Source organism: Dermacentor albipictus, chromosome 2 (assembly GCF_038994185.2).
Source record: "Dermacentor albipictus isolate Rhodes 1998 colony chromosome 2, USDA_Dalb.pri_finalv2, whole genome shotgun sequence".
Classification (NCBI taxonomy): domain Eukaryota; kingdom Metazoa; phylum Arthropoda; class Arachnida; order Ixodida; family Ixodidae; genus Dermacentor; species Dermacentor albipictus.
This window is the reverse complement of record NC_091822.1, coordinates 87,679,581-87,702,018: the sequence shown is the minus strand read 5'-3', so window position 1 is coordinate 87,702,018 and position 22,438 is coordinate 87,679,581. Positions and strand designations below refer to the sequence as shown.

The following is a 22,438-nucleotide window of genomic DNA, read 5'->3' as shown; positions in this document are numbered from 1 at the left end:
GTGGCAGCGACAACCAGACAGCCAAGATCAAGTCCGCCTTCATTACCAGTACCAGCTATAAACTCCCTAGACATCACCCCAATCGACTTGAAAAGCAGGCAAAAGGAGGACAGTAGTCTACGTAAATGCTTTGAAGCGGTGGACAAAGAGATGAAGACTAGGTTCGCCGACGTCCAATTCTTTATAAAGGAGGGAATTCCTTACCGAAGATACACACTGCGGTCAAAGAAACAAATGGAACAGCTTGTCGTACCCAGAAGCCTTCGTCATTTTGTGATGAAAATGGCTCACGAAGGGATCCTTGCCGGACATCAAGGAATAAAGCGAACCACAGACCATGTGAGCGAAGAGTTCTACTGGCCTGGATTCCAATCAGACATCACCCGATTTGTTAAATCGTGCGATACGTGCCAGAGGACTTTTCCTAAACATTTAATAGGTCGAGTACCATTGGGAAACACTCCCGTAATTGACACTCCGTTTAAGAGAGTTGCCATTGACATTGTGGGACCATTATCTCTCATTTCAGAGAAAGGGAATAAGTACGTTCTGACAATGGTCGATATGGCAACGAGGTATCCTGATGCTGTGGCACTGCCTAGCATTGAAACAGAAAAAATAGCTAAGGCACTCCTGGAGATGTTCTCTCGTGTAGGAGTCCCACAGGAAATAATCAGTGACAGAGGCACATCATTCTCGTCACGCCTGATGAAGGAGCTTAGCCGGCTTCTCTCTTTTACGCAGTTGCCAGCAACTCCATATCATCTGATTGCAAATAGCCTTGTGGAGAGGTTCAATGGCACGCTAAAACAAATAATAAAACGAATGTGTCAAGAGAGCCCGAAACAATGGGACCGGTACTTGGCACCATTACTTTTTGCTTATCGAGAAGTTCCTCAGTCAAGCCTGGGTTTTTCGCCCTTCGACTTGTTGTATGGCCGTTATGTCAGAGGACCCATGGCGATATTGAAAGAATTATGGACAGGTCATCATATTGATGATGACGCAAAAACCTCATACGGGTATGTAGTTGAGCTACGGAAGCGTCTTGAAGACACTTGTCGTTTGGCCAAGGAGGAGCTTCAAAAAGCAAAGCTTGTACAGAAGAAGCACTACGACCCTAAGACCAGTCCACGTCACTTAGCTGTAGGAGACAAGGTTCTTCTACTGCTCCCTTCGGACAACAACAAATTGATTCTTACGTGGAAAGGGCCATTCACGGTACTTGAGAGGAGAACTGACGTCGATTACGTTATCGACCTCGGGACACGGGCGACACTGTTCCACATAAATTTACTGAAAAAGTATGAGCAACGACCACCTACGTCACCGCCATTACCGAAAGCGTCAGCTGCTTGTGAGACTGATGACACCGAAAATGATGATCGACATGCGTACCGTTTCAAGGAAAACAACCGGCGGGCGACGCGAGTTTATTGTCATCGCTTTCTCATGGTGTTTTAAACATGGCGTTTCAAAAGCATGAACTTCAAATGGGTGTAACTTTAATGTCGAACAACACTTCCTGGCATGTTAGCTTTGTGGATTTTTTTTTCACCCTCTATCGTGGTGTTGTGTGTTGTTAATGTAGTCATCATGCCGAGTGTGCGGTGCTCGAAACTCTATAGTCGGATACAACTTTAGAAAAAAGGGGGCGTTTACTCCTCCGAGGCGGATCCACCAATGGGCGCGCACTCTGGACCAACGTCATGCGCCGGACGGCCAGTGACTTCGCCGCTTCGGTCATCTGGGCGGGGCCTCCCCTTTTTTCTAAAGTTGTATCCGACTATAGTGTTGTAGTAATCTTTATGTGTACTCTTACTTACCGAGTGTGCGGTGCTCGGAACTGTCGCACTGTGGTAATACTTATGTGTACTCAAACGTACCGAGTGTGCGGTGCTCGTAACTGTGGTGCAGTGTTAATGCTATTGTGGTGCGTGTGTGATACGGTGGACCAGCAGATAGCGAGTACCCTCAAGTTCTTTGAACGAAAGAATCTTAAGTAGGGGGTGATTGTGAAGAAGTACACAAAAAGGACCGAGCGCAAGAGCAGACGACATTGCGGCGGTCTTCAACAAGAGAAAAAGAAAGAGGAAGGAGGCTCGTGCAGCGCATGAGAAGGGGCTCGCGCCACGGAGATCGTTCGAACGCCGACGCGACTAGGGCCACCGGGCCTTCGGAACCGACATCTCCTGGCGAGGTTCACCTGACCAGGCGTCCGTCTTCGGGACTGGGAACGCCTCAGGTCGTTGCCTCGCACGAGACCCCGGAACGGCCTGCTGCAGCCTCGAACCCGCTTCTACGCGCGTGGTTCGGGTGACCAGGCGTCCGTCATCAAAACGAGCGCCTGGGGCCTGCTCGAGACTCCAGAGTGGCCTGTTCGCGTCCACGGAGCTGTGGGCCGTCCACCTTTTCCTGCCCCGTGCCGCTGCGTCTGCTCTACCACCACGCCGGTCATCAGTCGACGAGCGAGTGTTCCACTTCAAGAACTCTACGCCTCACCACAGTCCGTACTTCTACCGCAACCTCGTGAGACTATATGTGTCTTGTTTACGAACAACCGTGTATGTGTGGGGCTAGTTTAAGATATTTTTTTCGTGTTCACGTGCCGTCTAATATAATTGTGTGTTTGCTCATCATGCACCGTCTCCTCCATCTTCCTAGCGTCACACGCTTTGCAACGTGACGATCCTAACAACATCACAATGTAAAGCTCGCTGTTCGACGCCGACCTATCTTCTCCACATATTCGCCGCCAACTTATGGAAGAAGGAAAAATTGAGAGGCCCTACCCCCTCCGCGCGCTAGGAAGAAAGTGTGGAGGAAATCACAAATATTTTTCTGTGTAACGGCAATGTTGTCGGAGTGAAATGGCGGTTTTCTTATGTTGTGTTCATTCGTGTGCTACCGAGTAGGTGTTGTAGCGTCGCAAAGGCGTTGTGTATACAGGATTGCGTTAGACTCCTACCGAGCGTGAAAGAAGCCCTCAAAAGCACGCAATATTGCCGTGCGACTGCTCGATTGATGCACTTTGCATGCATTCGCGGGGTTCTTTCACGCGCGGAAAAACACTTTATGTAGCACGTATTGAGCAACAAAAGCTGTGTCGGGAGTTTTTCATGTCGCTCTACAACTTTGACACCATTAATCTAATTTTAATATCTGAGAAGGTCATTAATTAACTAAGACTAGTTATCTAATTAGGCGGGACAAAAGAAGTAAACTAGTATCTCTAAGCGACGGTAAGCAACATTACATTGGTTTTGTCCAGTTACATGGCATTCGCATATTTTTAAACTCTGGTTAAAGTTAGCTGAACCACCCTGTATATATGCAAGGAGATCTGCGGGGATTTTTTGGGAATAAATCAGGGAAAGCTGTAACAAACAGGGAATTTTAGTGCATAGAAATGGGAATTTAGCAGCAACGTAGGGAACATCACTGCTCGCAGGTTGCGTCGTCAGCGCGGTGGGCAGCGTTCGTGCGCTCCTGCTTGCGTGGAGTGAGGGGTGACGAATACGTGGCGGCGCTACGCGCTGAATTGAAGGTCGCCCCAAATATCTCGCGACGATTCGGGCGAAAAGAGCTTCCCAACACATTGTCACTGACATCAGCAAGAGTTCTTATGACAGCAGCGATTGCAGCGCGACTACGTGAAAGAACAAACACTGAGAAAGAAAGAAAAAGCCATCTTTTTTATTAAAACGAGACAGAGTTTGATTAATTCAACAAAAACGTAACTCCTAATGAATTTTATATGCGCGTGGGGAGGAAAGAATGGACAATTCCATTTTACTGTATTGTTAGCAGTAAACACCTCTTTTCCAGCGCCCTCAATAAAAGGGAGCGTTGATGCCTCTATCAGATGCAATGCAACTTGGCGATATATAGTAGTGGAGAAAAGCGCGCTCGTAAAGGTCACCTGTAACAATAAGCCCCTATCACACGTTGCATTGTATTGCTTGTCAACGTATGTGAGATTTTTATAGCGCGGGTGGTTTCATCCGTGCTGAACCTGTTTAGTCAAAAGTAGTGAGTTACGACCACCAGATAACAAGCAAGGCGTAAACTCCCAAAGGCTCACCATGGGACGAGCCGTCTGCTCGGCGATTCCGGTTCAACAAATGGTGGTTCCGGTGCACGATTCTCCGTTCGCGGGGCCGGTCCCACTTCCTCGCTGTGCAACTTCATCGCAAGGTATCGCCAACGCTGCTTACCTCTACTGCCGGTGGTGGTTGCATCGATGACTGATTACAAAATGTGGGCACAGGCGGCAGTCATTTAAAACAATTTTTAGCCGAATCGATAGAACACTTTGTTACGTCTCAGCACCACAACAGCGTTTCGTGTCAAACCACGGCACCTCCTATCCAGACGTCAACGCAGCGGGGACACTGACGGTTGAAGGACGCTCAGCCCACCATTTCCTCGAATCCGGAGCAAAGGATGAACTCGAGGGGGACGACGAACAACTGAGAGGCGCAGTTAATTAAATGTTTGCCACGTGTCAAACCAGCGCACCTGCTATCCATACGACGACGCCGCGTGGATACTGACAGCTGAAGGGCGCTCACCTCACCATTACCAAGAAACCAGAGCAAAGGATGAAAGAGAGGAAACCACGACAACGAATTGATTAGCACAGTTAATTAGGCGAGTCAAATCACCACCCTTCCCTCAGTACTTATCCAGCCGTCAAGACAGCGTGTAAATGTGAATAGGCTGTTGCAGGATTCCACGATAGGCCCGCACCGGGTCCCCGCCTAGCAGACTGAGCGATGCTGAAGAGGGGGAGGGGGGGCAACGACGAACGAACTAGGCTCTAAATGAGAAATACATGCTATGGGCTGCGACTAATAGAAATATATATATATATATAGCACAAGGAGCTGATGTGAACAAAGCTTACATATGGGTATTATGTCGCTTCTGATGGTGCCTCAGTTTACGTAACATGGCTTGGGCATAACCGATTTCTTCACATCTTTTTACAGGTGTGAACCGCAGACAAAACCACAAAAAGCTCCCTGCGTTGTGAATAAGAGCATGATTTTTTTCCACAGATCCCAAACCAGTTTCTTCGAAGGCGGAGTTACTGCGGGTTATTGCAAGCATGGGTGTGGTATCGCAACAGAGTCCACGGTGGTGATTTGCTGCTGGATAGTCTTCAGATTCTTTATTCGACTCGCCTAGGGTGACGACGGCCATAAAGGAGATACTTTTCGAGCGTGAGGACAGAGAGGGTACTGGTGTGAAAGGAGACGCTTTACTCACGCATAAAGTGGGCTTCCGTACTGGAGCCGTGTAACTAAGCTAAATGAACCATTTTTCCTTCGTTTTCTGCACTCCTGACGTAGTAGTCAATGGGCTTGGTGGATTCCATTTCCTGAACGCCACCCTAGCCGCCACAACGTGAATTAGCTTTCCGTGCTGTCGCATTTTCCAGCTTATCTTAGATGACGAGTCGCACTTCCTTGTTCTCAAGTGAATTCTGTTCCTGCCAACGACAACAATATTTTTCTACTTGTTTCATGTAAATTTAACTAGGCTGATTCAAACATGCCTGGATTAGTATAGTGGAGGCACTATAGGCGGGCAAATGGTTCCAATCCAAGTTTATTCTTGGCTCGAACGTCTTGGAACACCTTTTTTGGCGGGCACCTTGCATTATACAGCGACCTTATTTTGGTGCTCGATGGAAGGTGAGCTAGGTGTGCTGGGAGGATTGAAAAGACGTAGACCGCAATTTTTCACGTATATTTTGCGAAAGGTGTACGAGGCGAGAAACACTAGCCCTAACAATCACAAAGTTGCAGTGTTTTCGTTACACAGCAGCTCACCACGCAAAGACAACACACAACACATGTGCGATACAGCCGAGCAATTTCTGAAGTGGTTACATCATTGCTGCTCAAAAGACGTCGAAAGTACATTAAGAGACTCAAACGCGCGGGGAAGAAAACTGCAGTTGACGAGCACTTCTAGCATGATTCGCGTTCCACATCTCACAAATATCAGTGTCCCAAACACAAGGGGTATATGGTGCAGATTTGAACGCGTAAGGGACTTTTGTAAGTAATGTTTTGGTGAAGCTGGAGAATACTACGTTAAAACATGGTTAAACCATGCCGACCGCGTGGTTAACGTTTTGTTATAGCGCATGTTCCAAGAAATATTAGTAACCTGGACAGCAAGTTATTTTACAAGACAACACATGTATGGTTCGTATGTAAACGTCGGAAAACATATAAAGGTTCGCTGTAAAATGATAAAATTCCGAGCATGTCGAACCAACTTGCCGAAGCATCTACTTTAGCAGTGACATAAAAATTCGAAAAGCCAAATGTGTCGATGGTATTTTTGTTGAAGGTTCTTATCAGTCGTGCGCACTGATGGATCTGGAGGACAATCTCACCGCTGTCTCCCAGATACTGGACCTTGCAGTTGAGTAAGGAAGATTAGGAAGCAGTACGGAAGATTCGCCAGCAAGTATATCAAACGAAGCTTTGTTTGCCTCTTCCTTCGACTTTCCCACTGCTGCTGCTGCTGCTGTCCGGCATGCCGCGTCGGGGGGCGGTTCAGAAAGTGTGTATACATGAGAGGAGCGAGTCATAGAAAAGGCTACGGGAGAAACTCATTTTCACCCCACCGCGTCGAATGTGCACAATGGCCTCCAGAGCTCCCTGGGCGTCGCCACATTAGCATCTTGACAGCTGTAATTATCTGTGACACCCCTCAGAAGCCCTGCAGAAACTGCAGCACTTCCCTTTCTACTAAGGTGCGAGTCCAGAGGGCACGTAGATAGAAATGTAGAGAGGAGGGATGACAAGAGCCAGTTCGTATACAAGGGTAAGGGTGGGTGGGGGTAGGTGACGTGACAAGGCAACGAAACCCTATTACTACACGACAGCGGTTGCGGGGAAAGTAGATAAGCTTAAGTTCAAGGCACGGAACAGTACGTTGGTGCTATTTCTGAAAAATAAACACCATGCAAATATGTCAAGCGGACAAACTACGCAGGGCGTGCAGAAGCAGAGCCGCATTAATTAAAGCGGGCCGCACGGTCCAAGCGACACGACGGACGAGGTCGACCGTCAAATCAACACATCTGTGCCCGCCGCGCTACCTTTGCGGTGATAGCATTGCTACAGGCCGTGGATTTGATACCAACCGCGGCACCCGCTTTTCGACGGAGGTGAAATAGAAAAACGCACGGGCACTTATATTTTGGGACAGGTTAAAGAACATCACGGTGTCAAAATTCATCCGGAGTCTGCCACTACAGCGTGCATCATAATCCCATTGTGGTTTTGACATGTGCCCGACGACCCTTCAGAGTGGGGGATGTCACCCCGGCGACATGCAGTTGTCACGCCTCATCATTTACTTCAAGGCAGTGCGCTGGAAGATAGCAACGCCATCTCTCCTGACCATCACGAAGAGCCCGTCAAGGCCCTTATGGTCGGCCGTTCACTCCACGGCAAAACTCCGGTCACGGATGAAGCAATTATGGGAAACGCGCCACCGGCCTCGTCAAATGGGATGTTGAACCTCCACGCCGCAGATGAGGTCCGTGCATTCTTCACACCAGTCAGCCGTACAAATCGGCACGACCACGCCGGAGACGAGTCATACCCCAGTCACACGGGCACTTTCAAAGTCCTATGAACCAAACATCCTTTACTTCAACGGATAATGCGCACTGTCGCACAGGCACAGCAAAGGAGCCCTACTGGAAGGGAGCTTTGAAACCTCAAGGGAATACTCTCGAGCCTAGAGGGCGTCCGAGAGCAGAAAAAAATATCTCTAAAAATATGGAAGCTCAATTTTTACGTACGTTTCAGAACAAGCTTATAAGTACTCAATACTATTACTAAAGTACTAAACACTTTTAGGACACCCGCTATCTCCATCATCAACGCGCCGGTACAGCAGCGCCGGCACGGCCTGTCGTCAGCAGCAACATCAACACAACACGGGTGCCATGTGCGATTTGGCTAGCGGCTGCTAGTCATCCCAGTCCCCTCGGCTTTCTTTTGCGCGTCTTTTTCCTTCGTCACTTTTGTTTTGTATTTCTTTATTTTACCGCGTTTAGGCGTACCTACCATGCGGTGTACGAAGCGGTACACATGGTGGCCATCATTACAATAAATGCACCTGTATTTGGTAAAGTAATGCCTTTACTACGCGTACATTTTGTTTTGATATTTCTGTGTATTAGGAAAAACAAATGTTGGTGAAGAAAGATGACAAATTATAAGGCGCATTTGGGCCATATTTTTTAATACGTACAAGGCGATGGCAGCGCTAAGGATACGTTGCGGTTTCTGTTAACAGCTTCAACGGAGACCATCTGGAGACCGTGTAGCACAATGCTCCTCAACTTCAAAGGACCTTTGGCATGCTTGTGTGACTGGGGTATCAGTGTACGATCCGAGTTCCCCTGTTTGTGCCCAGTGATGTGCGTGCGTTTCGACAAAACTCCCGTTGGAGGGAAAGGGCAACAAACCTCTGGATTGGTGCGACCTGAAGTCATCGGTCTCCTGACGTCGGATTGAAAGAAGCGACCGAACGTTGACAACGCAGGGCATAAAAAGGGGATCCAGACGGCTGTGGAGGAGGACAGGGACGCTGGGAAACAGTGAGACACTCGGGCATGCAAAGACGCTACTATAGTGCAGCGAAGTGACGCAGCTGACGCATTAGGAAGACGATAAAGGGGGGATGAGCTCCGGCAGGGGCAAGTGCAGATGCGCAGGTACTTAGTCGATGCGAAGCACCATTCGAACAACTAGGTTTATTAACTTGGCATTAAGGTTTATACTCTACACATATCAAATACAAAACGAAGTCATACCGATCATCGACGGCCTACCTGACCTGCCTGATACCCCGTGGTGAAGTGGCACCCTGTGCTGCTGTGTCCTTTCTCTCCTCAAAACCACTCAGAACATTCCTTAAATGATTTTCTGCAGCATTCAAGGGACCCGCGGACTGGCGGGAGGCGCAGGCTTCTCCACCAATGTCCTATTTCGACCAATCAGGCAGGCCGACGGGACCCAATAAGGGCCAGAGTTTAAGAGGCCAAAAAATCTTCGCGAAAACACTCCGTATACGAAATGAATTTGCACATTACTCAATTTTTGACGCCAGATACAGCCGAGCGTGAGAAGAGGGCGCGACACGTGCACGTACTGTCAGGTGCGTTGGCCGGGCGGAAGCACATGCCCGAGGCGCCGTCCCTGCCATGTCTGCACAAAGGCTTCCCCCGCATCGAGGAACCCACAACATTCACTGAAAAAAAGAAAAGGGGCCCACGGTATACTCTTTTCGCGAAAAATAGTGTGCTCCGTTAGTTGGAGCCGTTTAGTAAAACTCAACCATGTACTTTCTTTTTAATATAATCACTTTTTTAAATTCTCTTAAACGTCGCTCGGAACCCTTTCTCCCGGCACCTGGCACGGCACCGTCCATGGAAACCTCGTTGTCCGAACGGACCGCCGACTTCACAACAACGTATAGCCCCTTGACCCAATTCAAATTTAGTACTGCCACGGTGGGATGTACCATGTGAGTCAATAACAATGTCCAACCCTCTCAGACGTTATGAAATATGGCGCACAACACCTCAAGTAAACACATTTCCCTGTGTTTTCTGCGTACTTTACAAATAAACAGCAGTGGTGCACACAAGGTAACGTTTAACATCAACTCAGCACTCTCACATTAGACTAAATGTTGAAGAAATTAAGCTTTCACGATCAACATCACCGCTAATTATCGTCAATCAAAGCATCCAGCACAGAAAACTTCGCCTACATCGATTCCTCGCAAAAGTTCGCTCCATTCATAGAAGTTGGCCCGGAAGCTTTAGTGGTTGCCGACTTATCATTTTCTCTTTTCCTTTACATTTACTTTGAAGCGCTCAAGATCAAGCTTCCCCTTAAATGGCCCCTCACCAGGCTCCACATCAAACATTCTTTATACGCTAGAAGTTGTTTCGTGCCCTCTAGGGATCGTTCTGGCGCAAAAAAAAAATTCAAATTGACTCATTGATAGCTGATATGAAAATATGTCAGTGCCGCGAACCCATGATTTGAACCCACTACGTAGTGGGACACTCCACTTGCACAGTCAAGCCTCCACAAGCGAAATATCTTCCCTGCGTTCTCCCACATCGGACCTCGAGGATCGCGTGACGCATACGTTACGGGCGCCGCCAACATTTTTTTTTTCCTTGGGATTTTTTTTTTTTCAGCGCTGCGCACTTCTGCAGACGCGTCGCGCGCGAGCTGTTGTGATGTCTCGTTTCGCACAGCGCAATATTTTGCGCGCTGTGCACAACGTCAGATGACTAGCCGCATAATTCAGTGCTACACGAATATCAGAAAACGCGCATCGCAGAGTATGATCACGCGCTAGAACACGGTACAAAAGACATAATTTTGGTACCTTTGCACGTGACTGCACGACCATGGGAGCAAGCAGACGAAGCGGAAGTACATCTCTTTCTTTGGTGCGAAGTAAAACAAAGAAAAACACGCAGACAATCCGTTTGCGTGTTTATTTCTCTAAACTTCAATTCTGTATTAAGCAACAGATCACACAAATAACAGATGTTACCTTGAATAATTCTCGAAGTCACGTGTCACCACGAAAGAAGTCACGCTGCGGACTCGACTACGTGGGCGCAGGGACAAGACTACGTGACCGTCCGGCTTGGAGCGCGGTCGCCACGAGGGAAAGCGAAAACGGCGTTCGGATTGAAATTCCATACCTTTCCGCGGAGCGTAGGGATGTAATACTTTCCAAACACGATCTTTGGCGCGCATTGTATGCTCTGCGCTTTTGAGCTCAAAATTAGCGAGACCTGTCCAGTTGTTGCTTCTCCCTTCGTGCTGCGGCTTTCGCGCTGTTTTCTGCACGATGAAACGGCAGAAGCTCGCCCAGCTGTCAATTCTTTTGCCCATAGACGAGTTTCCCGCTCCTTATATCACATACTACACAATGCCTGCATTTCAGGGAGTGCTTCATATTTGTTATAGTACTTGTTCGCGCAGCTAGCGTGAACACTGCCTATATTAAGCTTTACTTGAAATGTACAGTACACACGAAATCAACCACAACAGTGGGAGCGCGTGGCCGCTGCTACAGGCAACAAACACAGCCCGTGGAAGCAAGGTGTTGCCTTTTGATATCCAGCGAGGGTAAGAGCGTTTTTTTGCGGTAGGATTACTGCTTCCGGTCGCCATCGTTCCGCTGTGCAGTTCAACGCATTGCCGCGAGCCTGAGGCCCAATCATAACGGTTCGAAAAGCGAACTTCGCCATTTACGTCCCTAAACGAGTGATTCCCAAGGCAGATATGGAGGGGGAGGACGCGACTGATAGGCAGAGAGTGGCGCCTCTGCCCAAGCAACGGAACTCAAAGCGTACTATCTCTTCGCCGGTACCGCTCTTAGCCGACGACGGGTTCACTTTAAAAAATTGGAGGACGCTCAAGCTTCGCCTTCAAGAGTGGAACGCGACAGCGTTCCGTCGACCCACCAAAGGGTGTAAGACAATGCGCTACGGCGCAGCGATCACTTACGAGGCGCCCCGCATCGGACTTTGCACCCACCAATCACGCGGTGAGCGTCGAGCAACGCAGCGTTCGGCGCGGCAACGAAACGTGCGCCTGAGCAAGCGGAACGAACCAAAGAACTCGGTGTCTCGGAGGGGGAAACGATCTACGCCAGCCAAAAGTCGTGATCGGCACGGGCAGAGAGATAGCGATCTAAAGAAAGGAAGGACGCTTGATTCTGCAACCCGGGAGGGAGCACGGCGAAGCGTCGTCAGGGGAGAGGGAGTCGGGGCCGCGACGTGCCTCGCACCGGTCCCCACGCAGCCCCGGATGGATGGATGGATGGATGGATGTTATGAGCGTCCCGTTTGGAACGGGGCGGTGGGTTGCGCCACCAAGCTCTTCCTACTATGCTGCCTAATATCCTACCTACGTTAACCAATGAAAAAAGAAAAGAAAAAAAACACTACGACCTACCACGTCCAAATTTTCTGATCCCCTATTGCGAACTGTGTTTTTGCGCGTCTCCGTCTTTTGTCGTTTCCCTACTTTTCTTCCACCAATCGCCTCTTACTAATGTCTATTGCGGACCTGTTTGCTTTACCACTGTTCCCGCTGAGCCTAAGGGCTTTAAGGAGACCAGTGGTGCCTAAATCGACCGCTGGGTAGACGTCTTCACTTTCTAATAAAATATGCTCCGTCGTTTCCCTAGCTTTACCGCAGCAAGCACATGTTTCTTCTTCCTTCTTATATCTCGCTTTATAGGTGCGTGTTCTAAGGCATCCCTATCTCGCTTCGAAAAGTAATGAGCTTCCCTTTGAGTTATCATAAATGGTTTCTTTCCTGATTTCGTTTTTTCCTTTTAAGTAGTTACTCATGGCAGGTTTCTTTTCCATTGCTGCCACCCATGAGCTTAATTCAGCCTCTCTGACTTTCCGTTTGACCTTCTTTGTTGCTGTGTTGGCCACCCCACAGGCCGCATACTTGCTGGTAAGCTTCCTAGTTCTTTTCCTCCACTGTGAATCAATGTTTTTTTTTTGCACCCACCAATCACGCGGTGAGCGTCGAGCAACGCAGCGTTCGGCGCGGCAACGAAACGTGCGCCTGAGCAAGCGGAACGAACCAAAGAACTCGGTGTCTCGGAGGGGGAAACGATCTACGCCAGCCAAAAGTCGTGATCGGCACGGGCAGAGAGATAGCGATCTAAAGAAAGGAAGGACGCTTGATTCTGCAACCCGGGAGGGAGCACGGCGAAGCGTCGTCAGGGGAGAGGGAGTCGGGGCCGCGACGTGCCTCGCACCGGTCCCCACGCAGCCCCGGATGGATGGATGGATGGATGGATGTTATGAGCGTCCCGTTTGGAACGGGGCGGTGGGTTGCGCCACCAAGCTCTTCCTACTATGCTGCCTAATATCCTACCTACGTTAACCAATGAAAAAAGAAAAGAAAAAAAACACTACGACCTACCACGTCCAAATTTTCTGATCCCCTATTGCGAACTGTGTTTTTGCGCGTCTCCGTCTTTTGTCGTTTCCCTACTTTTCTTCCACCAATCGCCTCTTACTAATGTCTATTGCGGACCTGTTTGCTTTACCACTGTTCCCGCTGAGCCTAAGGGCTTTAAGGAGACCAGTGGTGCCTAAATCGACCGCTGGGTAGACGTCTTCACTTTCTAATAAAATATGCTCCGTCGTTTCCCTAGCTTTACCGCAGCAAGCACATGTTTCTTCTTCCTTCTTATATCTCGCTTTATAGGTGCGTGTTCTAAGGCATCCCTATCTCGCTTCGAAAAGTAATGAGCTTCCCTTTGAGTTATCATAAATGGTTTCTTTCCTGATTTCGTTTTTTCCTTTTAAGTAGTTACTCATGGCAGGTTTCTTTTCCATTGCTGCCACCCATGAGCTTAATTCAGCCTCTCTGACTTTCCGTTTGACCTTCTTTGTTGCTGTGTTGGCCACCCCACAGGCCGCATACTTGCTGGTAAGCTTCCTAGTTCTTTTCCTCCACTGTGAATCAATGTTTTGCCTGTACAGATACCTGAACACTCTCCCAGCCCATTTACTTTCTTCCATATTCCTCAGCCGTCCTTCATACTCAATTTTACTGCGAGCTTCCCTCACTTCAAAACTACTCCAGCCCATATCCCCCTGCACAGCTTCATTTGTAGTCTTCCCGTGAGCGCCCAATGTGAGGCGACCCACTGACCTTTGGTTCCCGTCGAGCCCTGATTGTACCCCTGATTTAAAGCAAACAACCGCATTTCCAAGAGTAAGTCCTGGAACCATTACCCCTTTCCACATACCAATGCTCGCGTAGCACGCCACCTCTCGGGGCAGCACCGCACATTGAGAGGAGGGGGTCTTCTGTGTTTGTCGCAAGATGGCTCTGCATGTGCGGAAAGCGCAGAAGAAATGTAGCGGAAACGTACTTCGCTACGCGTTTAACTGCGACTTCTGTAATTTACATGCTCATAATTACCGATATACACAGCAGCATAGCTTTCTACGGCACGTTTGTAAGGCAACACCGCATTCACTAGAGACGTTTTTGTCCAACTTTGAACGATGGAACCCATGGCTGAGTGGTAGCGTCTCCACCTCACACTCCGGAGGCCCTGGTTCGATTCCCACGCAGCCCATCTTGCAAGTTGTTTTTATTGATGAATTGCCTGTCGGGACTTTTCGCTCACTGCCAACACCACTGACTATTCTGCGACACGAGCTCCTTAACGCTGTCGCGTTAAAATGGTTGACCGATGCGTAAGGTGTTGATAATTTGCGGAGCCGCTCCGTTGTCTCTGACGGCCTCTGACAGCAGGCAAAATTATGACCAATCACGTGAGGTCAAGTGAACGGTTCGCCTTCTGAGCCGTTATAAGATTCGGCCTCCGGCGCACTTTTGTTTGCCGACCGAAGTGACTCGGCGGTGCGCGTCGCCATTACGGCGACGTCGCCTGCCTGAGCACTTCCGCGAACAAACCGCTCTTGTTACGCGCGCTCTACCGATGGAGCACACATCATGCTGCACAAGCAAGACACCGGTTGCAGCCGCGTGATTCCACCTTGTGGTAAACGAGATGAACATCGTTTACATTGGATTCGAAAACCCACTATTTATAAATATGTTGTCGAATACTCGTTCCTCTCGAATATATGAAGTGACCAAAACACTTATTTCACGCATGAGAAAGACGGATGTGGGAACTGTTCCGAGTGATTCTGCTGCAGGATGGCTGCGGTACTGTCTCAGGAACGCCAATTTATTATCACGCACACGGAGAAGATCACGCACACGGAGCGCACACGCATTATCACGCACACGGAGCGCGGTTCAATAATTTAGAGTCATTCAATAAGAATGGCTACCTTGTAAACAGTCTGCATAATATAGAAACTTCTCGTGATCAATTATTTGGCCAGTGTCAGCATATGTTTTGCCCATTTAAAAAGAATCCGTATATGTGTATTACCAGGCGTCTCTCCTTTACTGATAAAAACAGAAGGTACATCTAGTAACACACTGTTCCCTTGTTTCATAACTCATTACCGCACCTGTGTTCGAGTGATGGCAGCTTCGGTATAGTTGTCCGGCATGGCACAGTCTACTCTGGAGCCAGGCTTTGGCAGGCTCTCTTTGGCTAACCTAGCAGGCCCATCAGCATCGGATGTTGCAGTTTCCCCACCTTGCGCTTTTTTCAGGCCACAGACACGTTCGGCAATGAGTCCGTGCTGGCTGCCCGTAACTACGGGTTCCTCCTCAGTCGAGTGGGACCCGGACGCGTCGGTATTGGCGATTACTTGCTTTTCCAAGTGGCCGCCCCAGCTCTCCCCCGATGAAATGGACTGGAACTTGAGCTTGCGTCGGCGGCGTTTCCGCGTCCTCCTCAACAGCCGTTGTGATGCGGGTTCCACAGGCTGCTTTTCTGGAGCACTGCAAAGGGAACAAGTGTTTCTCAAAGCTACGGCTCCAAATCGTTACAGAAAGTGTCACTCCATAACGGGACAAAACAAACAACAAACGGGAAAAATAGTAGCAAGTAATAAAGTTCATCACATACAAAGACCACTGATGAAAATTGCTTAATGCAAGCAACAGCAATTGGCTTTCTTGTTTAATGCACCGAAAAGACCATAGTCGGTACTACATATTGCAATAGTGAAGGGGTTTAGCTGTGTTGTGTAGTCAATAATGCAGCTGGTTGCCGCGCACCACAACTAGTGAACGTACACGCGTGAGAAAAAGTATACGGACCACAGGGTTGCCGAAGAAACATAATTGCCTCGTAATTAACAGGCGTAAGCGGAAACTGACGATTGCACTCGAACATTTGTAATGCCAAGTTTGGACTGAAGTCTAATTTCTAGTTACGTTCACAGACAGAGGAGAAAATGAGTTATCACGTAATCCCTGGTCCATATACTTTTTCTCGCGGGTGTACGTACAACTTCCTGGGCAAAACAACAGGATGGCCAGGCACACACTTATGTTTATGTGCTATGTATTTCACATTGCGTGCAAGAAACTGCACACACACTTCGCATGACGATTGAGAGCACGTGCGCAGGCCACATGACTATGCGGGATACGGATAAAACTATTCTCTGCTCTGAGGCACAATGCCGACATTTTCAATGCCTCACAATAACGCGGAAACTTGTTCGCGCTAGACAATGATAGAGTGTGGTCAGCAGGGCTTTCCTCTTCTCTTTCAGCCAATCTTTCTCGCCCGCCAAGGTGTTAGTTATTAGCCATGCGAAACTCGAATGTCGCGTTGCGCAATCTAACTTGTGACTTCTTCCAACAAATTAACATTTACCGGCACAATATTTCAAATTTTGATATTTGCATTGTTTTGATGCCTGTTTATACATCGCATACGAGGGGATTCCCATTGTCGTTCCAAGTCTTACACGTATTTCCTAGATTTATAGGCAAACGTTGCCACGAACATATTTCGTATGAGCTTGATGACTTCGACAGCAGTAGACTCGAAATTATACTGCGTCACAACATTGACATTAACATGACGCAATCTGTGATTTCTCGGGTTTCTGCGATATTTCACAAGCAGTGCCGGCGTCAACAATAAGAATGCTTGCATCGAGCAGAATGAAAACAAATTTGGAGGAGGGTTAAGCTTCGCCTTTAAGAGTGGAACGCGATAGCATTCAAAGATCCCCGACTCCTTGTCACGCATCCAGGCAACCGCAGCTTTCTTGCGGATGCGCGGAGGCGAGCGCCACCTGGATGGTGTTGTAAGGAACCGAGCAGGCCACGCCGCTCTCTGATAGGTGGAAACGTTGGCAAAGGCGTTCGTGTTTGTGGTCCCGCGTAACAGAATTATGTTTTCCGGTAGGTTCAATGTACAGTCCCACGCTATCATGCCTGTAGGTTGCGCTTAAGTAGTACTTTACGATTTTTCTGACGCATTTTGCTTTGAAGAATTGCACGAATTCATCAACGCCTCTGCGCCACGCCGAGGGCCTGTGTAGTTGTGGTTCGGAATTATTTTTTTGCGAAACGACGTCCGACGCAAGGCGCAGACACCGGATTGTATTTTTTTTTATAACACGGGGCCCTTAACACCCTCGAGTTAAAACGGGTGTAACTCTACTCGGCAACTTTTGAAGCGAAGCTTTCTTTGGGAACCATCGCTGCTTCTGCTGATGGTTGAGCGTCGCACTTCTTCCGAGGTCCCGGATTTGATTTGAACCATGCTCACCAAATTGCAAAATTTTGTTGAGAAGCTCACTCGAGACAAAGTGCTACTGACGCTGGGCGGGACCATCATCTGTTGCATTATATTATGTACATACATATTCCTCTACCATGACATCGTCTTCTCACACACACTACTTCCCGCAACGAAAGTCCCCCAGCACAGCAGCACGATCTTATAATCATTTAGGCCACAATTTAACTTGTAACCTATCGTACCAACTAGCGCTTGATGATGAACTAGATGATGATCGTCACGTGTGTCACATTGCGCAGCGTGGGTGCGCGTTGGCACATGCCCTAGCGCGAGCGTTTCCTTATAGTCCACGGAGCAGGAATGAAGGAATCCACTTTATAGCAACTGATTACCCGCTTCGCAGAATCGAAGGTGTGCGTTGGATCTACACGATTCTTTATAACGTGTAGCTCTCTCCGTGTATGCAGTGAAAAAAGAGAACACGCACTGCTCCGGGCTATGGAAAAAAAGACGGCAACTAAACGGCCCTGTTTGTGCTTATTGTCCTTCGCTGAACCTGAAGACCGGTCAGCACGGATAACGAAGTCTTCTGACTTTAAAAAAATAGTTCCAAGTTCTTGCCTAGAACCACTGTCATTAAAAGGAATCACTGTAATAAAGCTCTCGCCTCTCAAAGTAGCGGTATGGCCCTGTAGTAACAATAACGATACATTTTTTTTCCCCCGCCTTGGTCCCCGTTGAGAGCAAGAAGTCTTTCTTTTACTAGAGTAGATGCAAGAAATACAGTGCTATCACTTGCCGACCCTGTATTTTGCCAGTGGAATTAATTGTAAATCACTTTCGATATTAATAAGAGTGCACACTGATTTCCTCCAACCGGGAGGGACTCCTCGCCGAGATAATTGTAGTCAGTCCTCTGTATATGCACCTGGGCCACTCTAGCGTGAATAAGAAAATTGCTACAGGAAGTGACTGGTGTCAATAATCATTTCTACTTGAACACAGCGCACAGTAAATCGACAGGGACTGGGAGTAACGACACCACAGAGCGCTGTCCGTCTCTGTCAATTTACTGCGCACTGTGTTCAAGCAGACATGTTCAAGCAGACACTGACCCAGCCCACCAGTTGGTCCTGGGTCAGTGATCAATGTCTATACGAATAGCATTTGGTTGAGCCATTGCTAACACATTCATACGCACTTTACAGACACACTGCGCGACGCTCCAAAGTCGTCTTCGATGAGGCGCTTGCGAAAGCACTTCTCAGCACCGGCGAAAAACAGTTGCTGCTGCTGTTGTGGCTGCTGTCCCCGCCTTTGCTGCAACATGGTGTCCCTCTGCCGAGCCGACCTTTGCGCGGCTTTCAGACGACGAGCCACTCGCCTATGCTGTAGCCGAGCCTCTCGTTGTTCAGGTTTCTCCTCGTCGGCGGCGACCTTGTCACCTTCGCCGTAGTCGAACCTCGCGTTGTTCGAGCGTTTCTTCGACAACTCGACGGCGTCGTGCCCCTCGCATCTATTGCAGCCTGCGCGTCCTCGCGGCCTCGCTCGGGGAGGCGTAGCGCCGCCTCTGGGCCTCTGCACGGCGACTCTTCCCGCTTCCACGCGGCGACGGCATGGCCATCTCTCCTCGGTACAGCAAGACGACGAGCAGCGACCATCTGGCAACACCCAGTCCAGAAGCCGCATGAATTGCCACAGAGAAAGTAAATATCCGCTTCGTACAGTCACGTTTCCGTAGCGTCCCCGCAAACCCAGTTTAAACAATGCCTCCGATGACGGTGACGATGATGGATGATGTTATCACGCATGTTCCGAGCGCAGCTGCGTTGACAGCAGCTACAAAAACGGTGTGAAAACAGCAGATGGTGAGTGGTGTCGCACCGGAGGTTAGATAGCCTACCCATCCAAAACCCATCTTGTTAGCTAAAAACATGCTATTTCCGCTTAAAAAAATATACTGCAACTACTATTTACAACAGGGCCATTTCCATTAAACATAAAAGCCACACACTACTGAATACATCGTACACGAGTAGGAGGCACTCTGGTGCCTCTTACTCTCCGTCAGAATGCTTGATCACTCTCCTGATATGGCTTGTGGATATGCAAATTTCTGTACAAGGCTTTGATGATACAGCCCATATCTGCACTATACTTTCATGGCACCACTGAAGATGCATACTGTACGGCTGCTGCAAAAAAGGCGCCGATTTATTATGTTGCTTTCAACTTATCGGATTTAAGGCCAGCTTTTCTTTTTTTCTTTCTACTTGGTGGGCTCGCCGCACGGAATGCACGAAGAGAAAGCGCAGCCGGTCGTCAGTGTTACAAAGCCGGCCGTAACTGCGTGTCGCAAAGAAATGTCACTTGGGTAATTGGCCTTCGGCGGCGCACGCGCATCTTACTTACCACGGAGTGTGGCGAATGGAGCTGCGCGGCCCGCACCACATTTACGACGCCCGCTACTTGTCCCAAACACGCGTCCCAATCGGCGACGTGCGTCTTTCGTGAAGTTTTGACGGCTGAAGCGTAAAGGCGAAGTGTGTGTGCCTCTGGCACCGACGTGTGCACTGACCACGTGTGCACAGCACAGACGCTCTTTACACGCGCCATGACTGTCCTGACCGGCGTGAGAACCCGACGTCAAAGGGGACGCGACGGAAGACGGCGCGCTTCCTTCCCGCTTCCCTCCCTTGCACGCGCGAGATTGAGCCACCATTGTGGGCTCACCTTTGGCGCTTTCACCCCCACATACAGCATGCGGCGCGCAGGGACGACGTTATCGCCCTTGCACTTTATACGACACGTCACGGCGACAACGGCGGCAGAAATGCGCCTGTAGTGTCCATCTAATTGCTATGGCAACAGAAAGAATTATACATATTTGTTGGTTACTTTGCTTGTGGAGTGCTTTAAAAGCGAAGTAAGCCGTAATTATTCCTTGGGATTGCCGCACGGGAAATGGATGAACGAGACCAACAGCAAATCGCGTGGCTTTCGCGAAGCAGATAAGGTTTTAGCCAAACCTTACAAGCCCCAAACTTCTTAACCAAGCCTCACGTACACGTGATAACTCTCGTTGGTGAAAGCTGCAGTAACGACGGCACCAGAGGGTGCCAATGCATTGTATGACCTCGTCGCGTGGCGACTGGAAGTTAAGCCAGTGACACCACAACACAATTTCATATAATGGAAATTTCGACTACTTATTTGCCATTATTTCTAGACATGGAGAGCACATCTGCGCAAAAATATTGCAGTTAGAATTAATTATTATAGTAATTACATATTTATGCTACTATGCATAAGGCGGAATTTAGGCGTTGTTTGCGCTGGCAGTTACTAGAACAATGGCTGACAAAGGAAACGTGGCCCAGCACCAAGACCGCCGGCTAAGAGTTATAGCCATGGCGGAATTAGTGGGGGGAAGCTGTGGTTTCTTGAAAACGCGCAAGTGGACGAGCTCATTCCATGTTTCAGTGACCGAGATCGCGGGAACCAAACCATAGTTGCTTTGTAGAGTCAGACACATCCCCACTTCGCCACACTATTTCTCCTAAACATTCCGCGAACGGCAACAGACGGTCCAACGAGCGAGGTGATATTTTCCTTCACGGACTGCGTCCCGCGAGATGCTGAAACAAGAGGCGCCGTGCAGCAACGATTCATGGCAATGACCTCGGCACTGTGTAACTCCAGAAAGTGTCACTTTGGAGCCCCGTCGTGTGCACATTGCTAGTGCCACAGTGTGCCTGGACAAACGATGGCGAGAGGCGCCGCCACTTAATATTCGTTTGTATGCGAAATTGACACAAAATTGGAACTTTTCCTGAAAGTACAGAGAAATCTTTGTAAAACGCTTTCTTTCTATCGCCTGTTCAATATTGAATAAACAGTTAACCTCTTGAAATCAACGTCATCGTCTCGTCTCCTATCATTTAACCTTGTCGACATCGACAGGAACAAGTATAGCTTGCTTGGTAGCGACGCCTCAGTTTAAATACTTTGTCATAAAACGTACACTTAACTCGGAGCCAGGATAATTTTTTTTACAAAGCTATAAGGAGCATGTCTGCTACAGGCAAAGTAAATATTCATAACGTAAAGAAAACAGCTTTAAGAACCCTGTTACCATAGTTCCCGTATGTTTTCCAACGACGAATAACAACATTCCATCGTCGATTTAAGTATAAACCCCATGCAAGCGTATCTTGCACGCGACAGCGACAAGCGATGCGATGGAGATGGCTGTCGCGTTCGCTCGTCGCCTACAAGTCGTACCCCATGCGAGCGATGACTTCGATCGACGTCTCCCCAGTGTTGCCGGTATGAGGGCAGCAATAGACAGTTTTATTATAGCGTACGCTATGGAATAGCGTACGCTAAAAAATAGCGGGTCCTCACTGCGCATGCGTTGAACGCTAAACGAAATAGCGGGTATAGCGGGCGTACGCAACGGAAACGAGTTAGCGTTAGCGTTTTTGCGGGGTTTGCGGGAAACATGGCGGCGATCCCGGCTGCCCGCTTCGAATTGAATTTGGCGTTACTTTTGTAAAATGCACTTCGTTCCTAGCAAATGACTGTGTAAACGGCTTTCGCTTAGTCTCAGGCCGCTTCGACGACAGAGTATTATGGATAACTTCGTGGTGTTTTCGAGATCGCTTCTCGTTTCGAACGAGTCGAAGCCTAACGAAAGAAACGTTTGAGATGTCAGCGCCACCTATCCCTACAGGCGCGAAATCGCCGCAACGACGGAATATGGCCTCAGAGATCCGAAGATATCGTCGGCCAACTAAAATTGTAGCAAACGTGCGCTACTTAGCGTGCGCTATTTTAGAGCGTATAGCGTACGCTATAGTTGCGTACGCTAAACTAAAACTGTCTATTATAGGCGCCGAAACTAGCGTAACGCGTCCTTTATTAACGTAAGTTGATGTGTTTTACTGTAAAAGCAGCATAAAATATTTCTGAAAGTCTTGCAGTAGGCTTTTATCCTTGCACGTATAAAAATTCAATCGTTTGCTCGTTCCATGCGACAATCGAAAGTACTTGATTTATGTAAATCCAGTTCCGGCTTCGCGCTATTCGCTAGTCGCTCATAGCACCAGTGATAGCACTTCCGGGCGACGAGCGACGAATTCTAGATTTGCAGAACCGAGCGATCGCGCAAGACTGAGCG

General features: G+C 48.7%; 1 protein-coding gene across 9 annotated transcripts in view; it reads right to left on the bottom strand.

Annotated features, from left to right (window-relative positions):
* Positions 1-22,438, bottom strand: part of LOC135900944 (serine-rich adhesin for platelets-like) — a 213,448-nt gene that overhangs the window by 62,508 nt on the left and 128,502 nt on the right. For 8 of the 9 annotated variants that reach the window (XM_065430568.1, XM_065430563.2, XM_065430562.2 and 5 more), the window contains exon 2: positions 15,113-15,491. In XM_065430568.1, the coding sequence (XP_065286640.1) occupies positions 15,113-15,491 (379 nt within the window). Of the gene's footprint in view, positions 1-9,195; positions 9,295-15,112; positions 15,492-22,438 lie in introns of those variants that run through there. The other variant, XM_065430571.1, reaches the window with a different exon arrangement.